General features: G+C 42.0%; 1 protein-coding gene and 1 non-coding gene across 2 annotated transcripts in view; both read right to left on the bottom strand.

Annotated features, from left to right (window-relative positions):
* The window catches only part of LOC128062348 (acyl-CoA dehydrogenase family member 10-like), a 38,260-nt gene that overhangs the window by 20,921 nt on the left and 2,967 nt on the right, over positions 1–14,372 (bottom strand). Inside the window, exons 2-5 of the mRNA XM_052654799.1 lie at positions 12,510–12,709; positions 7,450–7,599; positions 5,254–5,447; positions 915–1,073 (exon numbers count right to left, since the gene is read on the bottom strand). Coding sequence (XP_052510759.1) covers positions 915–1,073; positions 5,254–5,447; positions 7,450–7,599; positions 12,510–12,696 — 690 coding nt within the window. The 5' untranslated portion in view covers positions 12,697–12,709. The remainder of the gene's footprint in view (positions 1–914; positions 1,074–5,253; positions 5,448–7,449; positions 7,600–12,509; positions 12,710–14,372) is intronic.
* TRNAW-CCA (transfer RNA tryptophan (anticodon CCA)) lies at positions 8,742–8,814 on the bottom strand. The gene has a single exon. It is a non-coding gene; the product is annotated as a tRNA-Trp (tRNA).

Below are 14,372 nucleotides of genomic sequence, written 5' to 3'. Positions count from 1 at the left end.
TCCATTTACTACCTAACCACGTTAATCTTTCTTATCTGCTGGGAAGAGTAACGGTTAAATGTCCATGATACTCCCTTTTCCCAGGAGGACAGAATATTGTACTGTAGTGTCCACTCTGTCCCTATAGACCAGTTAATAATGAAAACCCAAATGTAGAAAGCTGGATGGAGACCCCTTCTCACATGGTTTCTCCTGCTTCAAAGCACTGAGGTGGTCCGGGTGCTGGTAGCTTCTTGGGTCCCCACCCAAAACAGCATCACCAGATCAACCTGTCACCTGAACCATCTTAAGTCTGCCATTCACCTCCCTGTGTGACTTTTTCTTGACTGCCTTCTTAGTATGTGTGTGTCTTCTTATTGAAAATACAAGTGACTAATCACCTAAATTTCATAATTAAAAGGTAAAAAGACTGTGGCAGCAAGGGCAAAAACCACCAGAGGCAACTCTGACTCTTGAGTGTAAGAGGACTGCACAGAAATGCTTACCCTAGGACTCCCTGGAGGTACGATGGGTAAGAATCTGCCTGCCATTACAGGGGACACAGGTTCGATCCCTGCTCTGGGAGGATTCCACATGCCTTAGAGCAACTAAGCCAGTACAGCACAACTACTGAGCTTGTGTTCTAGAGCTGGGGAGCCACAACTACTGAGCCCACATGCTGTAGCTACCAAAGCCTATGTGCCTAGAGCCCATGCTCCACAACAGCAGAAGCCACAGCAATCAGAAGCCCCTGCATGGCAATGAAGATTAGCCCCTTCTCACAGCAACTAGAGAAAGCCCACGTACAGCAACAAAGACTCAGCACAGCCAAAAATAAATAAATTTTTTAAAAAAGAAATACTTACACAACTGTCTGAAAAATACTTACACTAGTGCCTGAAGCACAAAGGGGTTCAAAAAACAGTGACCATTACCTTAATGGTGTGAATACCAAGGCCGGCAGCTGCTTTTAGATTTGGTCCAAGATCATCAAGAAAGATGGACTCAGAAGGCTGCTGGCCGAGCCACTCCAAGCACAGCTTGTATATCCTGGGGTCTGGCTTGCAGACACCTTCCAGGAAGGATTCTACTACCTGAGGGAGGGGCAGGAAGGAGAGATAAATGTCCCTAAAAGTGGTGTTCCCATGTATACCCTGGTATGTTTTTTTGAAAAGAAGAGCAGAAAAAAGACAGTGGAGCTTTGTTATAACAAATAAGAGTGTCATGATATAAAATGATGTGGCTTTTTTAACTGGAGTGATTTGGAAATACTGGGATGCAACCTGAGGGAAGACTCAGAAAACGAAAGTTCTGGTTCAGACATGGTGAATGACCTTGTACCAGCATTGAGGCCATGAGGGACTGCAGGTTCACTGTCAGGAAACTGGAAACACTGATAGCCACCTTACCCATCTTAATGGTGGCTCAGACAGTAAAGCGTCTACCTACAATGCGGGAGACCCAGGTTCGATCCCTGGGTTGGGAAGATCCCCTGGAGAAGGAAATGGCAACCCACTCCAGTATTCTTGCCTGGAAAATCCCATGGACGGAGGAGCCTGGTTGGCTACTGTCCATGGGGTCGCAAAGAGTCAGACACGACTGAGTGACTTCACTTAAACAACTTAAGACCCATCTTAACAGTAGCTGGGAAACTTAGTGAAACTGGAATGTGTTCCAAAACTAGGTATTGTGGCTGCACAGGACAAAAGACAAGCTGCACATTTCAGGTTTAGGGAAAGTATTTTACGGTTTTTTCAAAAAGCAGTGTTTACTGTTATAAAAGAAGACTTTAATGTGCATATTTCAGAAGTGAAAAACAAACAGCTGTACTCAACCTAGACAGATAAATTCCACAGAAGAGCTGACACCAAAGAGATCCTCAATGTCAGAAACATGGTTCCTTTCTTTCTTTTTTAAAGAACTTTTTTAAAAGACTTTTTTGATGTGGACCATTTTTTAAGTCTTTATTGAATTTGTAGTAACATTGCTTCTATTTTATGTTCTGGTTTCTGGACCAAGAGGCATGTTGGATCTTAGCTCCCTGACCAGGGATAGAAGTCATACCCCCTACATTGGAAGGCAAAGTCTTAACCACTGGACTTCCAGGGAAGTCCCAACACAGTTCCTTTCATGCAAAGAGCCTCCTTGCAGTCTTGCCTCAAACTGTATCCAGTCCAGAACTGGTGAGCAGCAGCTGAAGGTTCAGGAGAACTCTGAAAAGCTGTTTCAATGTCAGGCTACCTCTGATCCAGCAACCCCCGGAAGTCCTCTGACATTGTCCCTAGGGCTTGATCTCCTGTAAGCAGGTCTAAAACAGCCATAGAGGCCTGTAACCAATACCCTCTGGGTCTGTCCTAAGAATAGAACTAAATCCCTCACTCACTCCGGAATTGACCCTTGCTCCCAAGATCAAGGACAAACCTGAAGGCCCCTCCCTGTCCTCCAAATTCCCACTGTTCAAGGTTGGAGAACTGCTCTTTCAAGTAAATAAATGTCCTGAAAAAACTGGACCTCTCTACTTACCCTTCCCTGTCTCCTTATAACTTGAATGACAATTAAAAAAAAAAAAAAAAAAAGACAAAGACTGCTCCTTCTAAAGAAAATGTCCACCAAGGGCCATGGAGAAGCCAAGTGTTTCTAATCAACAGATGACCTGGCAGGAAAGGAGCACAGCTGTACCAGCTGAGAGAAGAGAAAGGGTAGCAAATACAGGGGCTTTGGGCCATGTCTGAGGAACAGACACCTCTTCTCATAGGTGATTACATGTGGGGAAGTGAAAAAAAACTCTTGAGGTGTAAATTGGATGAGATCCCTGGCCTTCTCTGTGTTCTGTTTTGCAAGATGAAAAAGTTCTGGAGATGAGTTTCATCACAATGCGAATATACTTAACACTAATTGAACTCCACAGTTAAAAATTGCTAGGATGGTAAATCTTATGTTCTTTCACAATTCAAAAATGTTGAATTTTAAAAACTATTTATTTTTATTTATTTCTTTGGCTGCACCGGGTCTTACCTGCAGCACCCAGGATCATTTTTTTTTTCAGCTGTGGCATATGAACTCTTAGTTGTGGCAATGAGGGATCTGGTTCCATGACCAGAAATCCAGCCCAGGCCCCCTGAATTGGGAGGGTGGAATCTTAGCCACTGGACCACGAGGGAAGTCCCCCTCAATTTTTTTAATTAAAAGAAAATGGCGGGGGGCAGAAAATGGGGCTTCCCTGGGGGCTCAGTGGTATAGAAGCCACTTGTCAATGCCAGAGACATGGATTCGATCCCTGGTCTGGGATGATCCCACGTGCCCCAGAGAAACTAAGCCCTGTGCCACAGCCCTAGCACCCATGCTCTGCAACAAGAGAAGCCACCACAATGAGAACCAGCAGCAGCAGCACCACCTGCTCCCTGTACCTCAAGTAGCACCCCCCACCCCAGTCATAACTGGAGAAAAGACTGCATGGCAACAAAGACCCAGCATAGCCAAAAAATAAATAACATTATATTTTTTTTAAAAAAGAGAGAAAATGGGTGAAAACATTTTTGAATGTCATATACGCTTCAGCAGAGCTATATATATATATTCCTATAACACTGAAGAGGTCAGGAACAGCCCCCAGTGATGACACAGATCATGAGTGGTTACACTATCTTTACCCTCATCAAAAAAAATTTTTTTTCGTCTTATAGCTTTAGAAAACAAAAACATAAACCATGCTCTTGAGAAAAAGGATTTTCAACACTCTAGGTCTCTTGCAGAACAAAACTATGAAAACTCATCAGAAAAGCTGCTGGAAAGCACATGCCAGGGAGTCTGTGAAGTCTGAATGAAGTCCATTGTGTTTAAAGAAGCTCACAAGTCCTTAAATAGTAGAAAGGCCCTGTGTGAGCCTGGCCAAGTTATTTATCCCCATAGCCGCACTGGAGGGGAGCAATCTCTGAAAATAATCACAGTGTATTGAATACTTACCTATCTGCCAGGCACTCTGTAAAGTGCTTTGCATGTATTATGCTGTGGGATCCACATAGCCACCCTAAACAAAACTGCTGTTTATGAACTACAGATGAAGAAACTACAGTTCAGGGAATCAAAGCTGCTGCCCATAGCAAGCTGCAGAGACAGGGTTCAAATCTGGCTGAGGTCCCTGAGCCCCTAAAGGGAAGGATGATTGTAGGAGGGTTGTGCTGTATACAAGCCAGGAAACCAAGAATTGAAGTGGGTAAGGAGCCAGGCAGGGATGTACAGGGAAAAGACTCTATTTCAGTAGGCTGTGCACAAGGAGGAATGAGGAAGTGGGAGGTGAAAAAGAGTATTAGGTTGGGTGCTTAATTTCCCATATTTGTGCCTGTCATCCGACTAGATGTCATGTTCTAAAATAGCACTATCCAACAGAACTTTCTATAATCACGGAAATGCTATACTGCCCAGTCCGACATAGTAGCCACTAGCCACATGTGGCAACTGACCACCTAAAATGTGGCAAACATATATTCCAGAGGGCAGGGCTCATGTCAGCCACATTGAACACAGTAGCCCTTCACACCTGTGTGCCCAGCACACAGCCACTGCTGTGTAAGAATGTGTTTTCTGACTGAATGCAGTTTAAGCCAGTCATCTATCAATAATTCCTATTTGTCCCAGAATAATCATATACTTCCTTTTAGGAAAATGGAGAGTCTTTCACAGAAGTAACCTCCTGGCACAGAAGACCATCTCCTGACTCACAGTCTTCTCAGGTACTTTGATAGTCTAGCCCTTTATTCACTGTCCCATATGGTGGGATGATAATTTGAGTTGCAATGAAATACAATTCAGCTCCTTGGGGCCACTAGCCACATTTCAAGCGTTTAACAGTCGTGTATGATAATAGCAACCATACTAGACATTTCCTTTTCTGCAGTAAGTTTGTTTGCACAGCACTGGTCTAAGGATTAATGCCATAGAAATAGAGGGCAAGGGGGTTGGTCTTTGAAAAGGTCAAAGGGTGAGGGCTGATAAAGTGCATGTGTTATCTAATGACTAAGGTTCAAGTCCAGAATGAGAGAGAATCTCTGAAGCTGAGGTTTCACCCAGTTATCAAAGCCCATAAATAACCTTGTTCACAGCTCAGTGATACTTTGCAAGTCCTCTTTCCCACCTATCATGTCTAATCCTAACTCAGTCAACTGTGTGAATAACCATCCCATCCACTCAAGACCTACTGAGAGGCAGCGTTAATGCTGCATCCTAAACTAAAGACAGAGACTTGATTCAGATTGTTCTGGATCCCTGTCAGCTTACCACATCAAACTGTTTCCAGTCCAGGAGCAAAAAGCTCTTCCCATTGGGAAGATAAAAATTATTGCTCAAGACTGCAGTCTGAAGGCCTTTAGCCCGAATCTGAGATACGGCCTCAGTCATCACTGGGAACTGCTTCGCCACTCGCTCACTGGTCAGCAGAGAGAAAAAGGAGTCCACGGGCACGGAGGTCTTTGACTAAGATTGGAAGTAGGGAAAGAAGAGAACCAGCCATCATTAAGAGTAAGAACAGCTTATCACCAACACAGAAAAACACATAGTCCAGGCCTCTGGCTTGCTGCCAAAAGGAATTCTCTTTCAGCCCTGGTGCAGAACTTTGCATATAGGGTTGTAAAACATGAGTCATTAGGGAATGGAGCTATTTACATCAACATTCCAGTTAAATGAGTTTTGTAAAATAAGTATTTATTTGGCTGCATCGAGTCTAGTTGTGGGCTGTGGGCTTAATTCCCCTGCAGCATGTGGAATCTCTTCTGGGACCAGGGATTTAACCTGCATCACATGTTGCTAGGCAGATTCCCTATTACTAGGCCATCAGCTGCTGCTGCTGCTGCTGCTGTTGCTGCTGCTGCTGCTGCTGCTGCTGCTGCTGCTGCTAAGTCGCTTTAGTCATGTCCGACTCTGTGCGATCCCATAGACAGCAGCCCATCAGGCTCCCCTGTCCCTGGGATTCTCCAGGCAAGAACACTGGAGTGGGTTGCCATTTCCTTCTCCAATGCATGAAAGTGAAAAGTGAAAGTCAAGTCGCTCGGTCGTATCCGACTCTTAGTGACCCCATGGACTGCATGCAGCCTATCAGGGAAGTCCCTAAATGAGTTCTTCATTTCACTCACTCACTGTCAATTTTTAAAAAGATTCAGAAGACTCTAAGAAGATACATTAAATTCTAAAAGTGAATTAAGCAGATGTAATTTAATTTTTATTTGATTCCTTTTGGTAATTCACAAGACATTTGATGATTCTGCATTGTGTGAGCTTCACCATTATGCACTGAAGGTCAATTTCTGATCACTTTTTGTGTGTCCAAATTCTATCTGTTTAGGTTTTGAAAACTCTTACTTTAACATATTTCAAAATCTGCAGTGGCGAGTCTGCTATATTATACACAGACAAACACACACATTTCACAACAGTTTCATGTTGTTGTTAAGTTACTCAGTCATATCCAATTCTCTGTGACCCCATGGACTGCAGCATGCCAGGCTTTCCTGTCCTTTACTATCCCCCAGAGTTTGCTCAAACTCACGTCCATTGAGGCAGTGATGCCATCCAACCATCTTAACCTCTGTCGTCCCCTTCTCCTTCTGTCCTCATCTTTCCCAACAGATTTATTGAAATACAGTTCACATATCACACAGCTGACCCACTTAAAACTGTAAAATTCAGTGCTTCTTAATATATTCATAAAGTTATACAACCATCACCACAGTCAGTTTTAGAACATTTTCATCACCCTAAAAAGAAACCCATATCCATTAGCAGTCAGTACCCATTTGGCACCCCCACCACCCCAATACTCCTAGGCCTAGAAAATAACAACTCTACTTTCTGTTTCTAAAGATTTACCCGTTCTGGATACTTCATATAAGTAGAACTGTATATTATGTGGTCTTTTTGTACTCGCTTCATTCTATCACTTAGCATAAGGTTTTCTATGTATATTTATATATTTAAACACAAGCTTATTTAAATATTTAAATTGTAAAAACACATAACATCAGATTTATTATTTTAGGCCCTCTGGGTGACATTAAGTACATTCACTATTGTGCAATCAAACCCACCATCCATCCACAGAACTTGACTATATTTTAAATTATATTTTAGCAGGGTTATTGTGACGGTATGTGAGTTAATATAAATAAAGAGCTTAGAACAATGCATAGTCCAGAGAAAACTCAATGTTATCACTGCGTTAAACAAGCTTTTTGATCAAAGCCATTATGTAACAATTCCAGCTTCACATGAACAATAGCTTATGGAGGGGCTGAGTACATAAAATTTTTATTTTTCATTCATGTAGTTAAAATTGAGTACCTAGGGATAGAAGAAATAGCTTGAAATCTTGTAAGGGGTTATCAGGTTTTCTCTTCTTTATTTTTAGTTAAACCAATTTAATGCATGCGTGTTGCATCCACTATTCTAGACAAAAAGAATATGGAAAGTATGTTTATCACTCAGTTTCAGAGCAAAGTCTCCCAAATTCTTGTAAGAAATCTTCTGTTGTTATCTCTGCTCTCATAAATTTCATCCAGAGCCCATTTTCGCCACCTGAGATCAAGGCCTTCACTATAGTTCCAGAAGGGATATGATTCTGTACCTCCCACTCTACTGAAAGTAAAACACATGGTAAGTGAAAGGATACATGGACAAACAGCTGAAGTTTGGAGAGCAGGGTAATTACCATACAGGTTCTGTGGCATCACTGTGGTGCCAGGTGGGTTCTACTGGGAATTCAGAGAAATTCAGGAAATGGAAAATCTCAGCTTTAGACCTCCTAGGGAACAGCAGTAACAATATGTGTGACTGAGGGGACACTGCTGCCAAGCATCAGTCCACGCCACCAGCTTGAGATGATGCTGGACACTACATTATGAATTTTCTTCCCTGGTCTCTTATTAGCTGGTTCATACATATTAGGTCACTCACATGATCCTGGCACATGGTTAGGAAGTACATGAGGGAATAAACCAGATTTTGACAGCACTCCAAAACAAGCCCTTCATTTTGTAGGCTGTAGTAATCCTTCAGGGCAGTGTAGCCGGTACACTGAAACATTCACTTGGGGGTGTTGTTTTGTAGAATAAAGAAGAAAATTTTGGTCCACAGACAGCTAAAGCAGTGGATGGTGGATCAGTATTGTTTCTACTGTGAGCATTTGTATAGGAGTTGCTTTTTTTTTTTTTTTTTAACAAAGATGTTTCTACGATATAGCTGCTATGGGGCAAAAATATATATAGCATTCATAATGATATCTAAGACCTAGGGATGGAAGAAATAGCATACTTTATAGTATACTTGATACATTTTCTTTCAATAAAGCAGTGCCTTGCATTGAAAATATTTCAGACAATATAGAAAGGTTTAAAAAAGAAAGTAAAATGACAAAGTAATCCCATTCTTCAGAAATCACCAATGTGACCAACTCAGAATGTCTTTTGAGAACAGCAAAACTTATAAAACTCAATCCAAATAATAATACCTCTTTAATTTTAGAACTAAAGTTAGAGCAATTTTTAGGATCTTAAGAGTTGGCAAGCGTGCAAGGAAAGGGGCACTCTCCTATGCTGCTGATGGGGGTGTAAATAAGCACAACCTCTATGGAGTGTAACATTTTATCTTACTTTAAAATATTTATTTATTCATTTGGCTACACCAGGTCTTAATTGTGGCACACAGGATCTTCATTGTGGCAGGTAGGATCTTTAATTTTAACAGGCCAACTCTTAGTTGTGGCATATGGGATCTACTTCCCTGACCAGGGATCCAACCTGGGTCCCCTGCATTTGGAGTGCAGAGTCTTAGCCACCAGACCACCAGGGAAGTCCCGAATACAATATTTTAAATGTACATTTACATTTGATGTGGTAATTCTGCTTTCAGGAATATCTCCCACAGATGTATTTATAAAAGTAAGCAAAAATTATGTACATGGCTATTGGGCAGAACTGCTCATAACAGAAACTAGAAACTTACATGTATGTTAATAAAGGGCTGGTTAAATCAACCATGGTACACCGATATAATGGAATACCACGTAAATGTTAAAATGTATAAGCTAGGCCAAAGGTCAGAAAATTATGACCTGGGGGCCAAATGTGTCTCCCATCTGTTTTTTTGTAAATAAAGTTTTATTGGAACACAACCACACCTACTTGTTTAATACTGTCCAGGGCTGTTTCTGGTTCTAACACTAAAGCTGAATAGTTGTGATAGAGCCATTATGGGCCTGAAAGTCTATCTAGTCCTTGACAGAAAGAGTTTGCTAATCCCTGAACTAGACCTATGCCTACTGATGTGGAAAAATTGCAAAGATATTATACTGAGTCAAAACAAAAAAAATTTACCGAACAGTTTGTACAGTATGATTCAGTTTTGGTATGCACGTTTTCCACACACACACACACACACACACACCCATTCTCAAATACATAGATGAAATTTTTTGAAATATAAACAATAAACTTTTCACAGTGATAACGAATGAAGTCTGGAACTGACTGAAAAGTAGTGGAGGAGCAAGCAGGAAATTTATCTTCATAGTTTGTATACATTTAGAACTGACTATTCAATAAATGAGACTGTCATATGAGTTTCTATAAGGAAAAAATTTAATTAAATATCTTTTTCATACCACCACAAAAATTCCCAATAGATTAAATACCCAAATCAGAAAAAACTCCAAAACAATACAGAACATCTTCATTTGAATAGATTTCCTTAGCCAAGACTCATAAAATTCAAGACATAGAAAAAAACAGATGATTTTCTTGATATCAAAAATGAAAACTCTTGTACAGCAAAAACATTATCATAAAATAAGAGAAGCCCCAGAATAGAGAAATATATTCATGTGATATGACAAAAGTTTATTATTGCAAATCAATAATAAAAATGAACAATTCACAGAAAGGGAAAACTTACCAATTAATATACAAAAAAAGCATTCACCCTGAATATTAAAATAACATACAGAGGGAGAAAAACACACAGAGATAGGCTTTTATCCATCACACTGACAAAAATTAAGCAGTCTGATCATATGACACTCCCTGAATGCTATGCTAAAATGTTTGGGCTGTACTCTTAATTTTTTGTGTACACTGATTTTATAGTAAACTAATAGCTGAAATCAGGGCCTTGCACACTTTCTGAGAAGGGCCACAGATGGACACTATGTAAATGAATGAACATGGCTGTGTTCCAATACAACTTCATTTTTATGGATACTGAAATTAGAATTTTGTATAATTTCCACATGCCACAGAATAATATTCTAGTTTTGACGTTTTTAATTATTTCAAAACATAAAAACCATTCTTGGCTGATGAACTATATAAAACCATACAACAGGCCAGATTTGGTCCACAGGCTGTAGCTGACTGACTGACCTCTGGCTTAAATGTAAAAAAAGTGTGCCGTTAGAGGTGATCTGAATTCTAGTACTTGCTACTCCAGTGACCCTTGATATGGGTCATTTTGTTTTATCTGGGATGTGACCACCAGGAAAGTCCCATAGGTCTTTTTAATGAATAAATAACATTAGGAGTTCCAGTCAAGAAAAACAAGAAGAAAGTAGAAGGTATTATTATTTCCTTCTTTATGTATCCAACAAACCTTTACTGAATGAACACCTGAACCAGCTCTGAGCTGACACTGGAAAAGTGAAGTTAACACATCCCAGACCCATGGTTCCCAATTCTAACTGCCCCACAGAGGAGATAGGAACACATCCCATAGCCAGCTAAAACACCTGTTGGTGTTAAGCTGAACTGGAAAGCTGCTATCCAGGGAAGGAGGTCAGAGGAGTCTTGACAGAAGAGAAGTCAATAATAACAACCACCATCTGATTTACAGGCACCATGCTGAACACCATACGATTTAACTTGTCATTAAAGTATAGGTAGGATTTGAGCACACAGAGGAGGCAGGGAAGGGTAGCTGCCAGCAGGTGGAACAGAACTTGCAAAGGTACGGGGTGCAGATGTGTTTAAAGAACATCAAGTGGTTGAAATGTGGGCACATGTGGGAAGTTGTGTGGCACAAGGGTATGTGGGCTAATTGTAAGAGGCCCCTAATGCCAGACAAAAGCTTCCCAACTTCATCTAAGAGACAGAGTGCAGGCACTCAAGGATTTGAAGCAGGAGAGTGAAGGGGTAAGATGTGTGTATGTGTGACGGTTTTTTTGGCATCACGTGGGATCTTGGTTCCCCGACCAGGGATCAAACTCTCACCCCTGCAGTGAAAGAATGGAGTCCTAACCACTGGACAGTGAGGGAAGTCCCAGATGCGTGTTTTAGAAAACTAATTCTGGGGGCTGTGTGGAGGGTGGTGCAAAAAAGCCAAAGGACCAGAGTTACTGAGAGGACACAGGTGGCTGATATGATTTCAAAGGTAGAACAAGTCGGGGATTTAAACTTGGGCAGAGGCCATGGGAGTGGAGAGAAGCAAGTAGCTTCTCAAGATATTCTGGAGAAGCTTAAGAAAACTCCTGCCCAGTGATCTTTATGTTTCCAAGCAGAAAGGATTGGGGTAGGGGAGTACGATGACTCAGGGAGTGTGGAACAGGCCCGGGGTAAATGCAAGAGGAATATGAGTGGAGGAAAAGAAAAGCTGAGGGCTCAGCTCAGAGCTGAAGCAATGAAAAGGAAACAAAAAAGGCTCACCTCAGAAGTTTGTATACCCAGGTAATTTTTTGACCAAGGTCACAAAAAAACTGAACTTAAGTTGACTTAGCATGGAGAACTGCCCAATCAGCCAGCAGTACAGGTCAAAAAGAAAGGTCCTCCTCCATTCCTGCTGGCTGTAATGATAATGTGACAGCAAGAGATGAAGCAGCCAGCAGAGACCATAAGATAAGACTGGAAATGAACAATACCCATAGCAGAATGACACTATAGAAAGAGCCCACAGCTCTGATATCACATAGCAACATACTAGCCCAGACCACATTCCTAGCTTTCATATACAAAATAAATCAACTTCTGCCTTCTTCAGTCACTGTTCTGTTAGAAAGGACAGATAAAGAAATGATCAGAACCTATAGGTTTGATTTTATAGTAACAAAAGCAGGTGTAGAGGGAAGTTGGTGGAAGAGGAAAGACTGCAATCAAAGCAGGGAGGGGAGATTACAGCATTCAGAAGCAGTTCTCAGGGAAAGGTAATTAAATTCTACCCATAACAGTAACAATGACAGTTCGTCATTTATTGAGAATTTCAGGTGAGCCAAGCACTCATTCTGCTAATCAAGTGCTTTCCATGAATGATCTCACATAATGCTCCCCAAACTCCAAAGAGGTATGTACTATCATTAGCATTAATCTAATAATGAGGAAACTGACTCAGAAAAGTGAAATCACTTGCCCAAGATCCTCAGCAGCACTAACTGTTGCTTGGAATTTGATTCAAGAGCAAGAATAGCACCCACTGAGACACACTGTCATCTCCCCTCACCACCCTCCTTTCCCCCACCCCCACGCACTCCGGTCTCCCAAGGTGAAGGAGAATGAAGAGCTCACCTGCAGCCACTCTCCCTGGAGAAGGAAGCAGAACTCCACCCATGTCAAAAATCACTGCTCTGTAGGGGCCGCCTCCAGAATGTGTCCATCTCCAGGCTCCCGGGTGCCTGCCCTGGACGTGTTTCAGGAAGGCCACCCTCCAAGCCCGCTGGAGCTGGGAGGACTGCAGAAGCTGCCTTAGGCACATATTGGGGCCAAGGCTGTGAAGCAGAAACAGGACATGATTAGCCTTCACTGCCTCCAAGTCGACCTCCATCCTGGCACTCAGGGTGCCACCTGCACGTCTACTCTGACTTCCAACCAGCGTTTCAGACACAACCAGAGCTGAACTCAGTGTCTCTGCCCTCCATGACAACTCCTTTCCTAAGGTCCTTAGCCCAGCAAAGGGCTCCACCATTTCCCCAGCCACCCAAGCTAGAAAATTGGACTCACCCCAGTCCCCCAGCCACACACCTCCATTCTGGTGCTTGGTGCAACCAGTCTTTCCTCTTGAAGCTTTCAATCTACCTCTCTCCACTCACTGTGTGATCTCACCCACAGACCTTTGCAGCAGCCTCCTAAGTGGTCCCCTTGCCTCTTCATTCAAAATTGCAAATTTGATCATGTCCTACCCCCATTTAAAATCTCCAGTGACTCCCCATCGTCCTCACAATAAACTCTCAACTCCTTAAGCTGCCTGGAAAGGCCCTTTGAGAACTTCTTCTCCCCTCTGGGCACCAGCTCTCCTTTGTACTTCACCTTAGCCTGGGTGATCTCAACACTCACGTCCACAGCAGCTTCACTGAACACATGATGCCCTCCTCCTGTGGCCAGGCCTTAGCATATGCTGTTTCCCTGGCCTGAATGCTCCCTTCCATCCATTACCTGGATAACTGCCCATTGTCCCTCAGGTTGTAGTTTGCCTGTCACTTCCTTCATGAAACCTCTTCTGGCTATCAGAAGAGGCAGATGAGCAGTCTCTCCTGTACTCTCTCAGGGTGCCCTATACTCACCTCCTCCTAGCACTCACGATGCCACTACACTATCATCCCTCCTACAGAGCAGGGCGATGATCTCCTGATCTTCACTGCCTCTTTTCTAAACTTTCAACAAATTCAGGGGAAACAAAAACATACGTACAACAGGTACATGTATATATAGATACACAAACATTTTCACATGAATAGACATAAATGTGGCAAAATGTTAATTAGTCTCAGTGAAGAGTGTGTGATGAAAGGTATATGAGAAATCATTGTACTAGTCTTTCCATTTTTTTAGGTCTGAAATAAAAACCTGGGAAAAAGAACAACAACAACAAAACTCTACTTTCAGTCAGTTCCACTTAAAAGTCTTGAAGTTTCTCATGTGATATCTATGGTTAAAAAACTAAGAAGCCAGTTAGAGCAGAACAGGTTGGTAAGACAGCCTGCATGTTCATGGGAGTCACCTCAGTGCCACCATAAGGACTAAATAAAGTATGTAAGAATCTAAAGAAAGAATTCTTAGGAAGTAAATGTTCAAGATGATATAACATGTTTCTTATGTAATTGGAAATTTGCTGGATTGGGGCATGAATGCTGAAATGAAAAAGGTAGATTGATTTGCATTTCGGGTTTTACTTATGTTCCTGTGCCAAGGCCAAGTCAATGACAGAAGGAGAAATTTATTTATAGGCTCCAAAAGTGTTAACAAGTTCTGTATGAGGGCTTAACAGAGATGAAAAGGGCTGACTTTCATACTGAAGGGGTGACTTTTATTCTCACTGAAGACACTGTCCTCCTCATACTCCAGCTAATGGATGAGTGGGCTCCCACAACTAGCTGCTTCTTCCTTCCAACTAGAGATGATGGTCTGTTCTCACTTCCCAATGCTCTCTTCAGA

This window comes from Budorcas taxicolor, chromosome 17 (genome assembly GCF_023091745.1).
Source record: "Budorcas taxicolor isolate Tak-1 chromosome 17, Takin1.1, whole genome shotgun sequence".
NCBI lineage: Eukaryota > Metazoa > Chordata > Mammalia > Artiodactyla > Bovidae > Budorcas > Budorcas taxicolor.
This window is presented reverse-complemented; position numbering and strand designations above follow the sequence as displayed.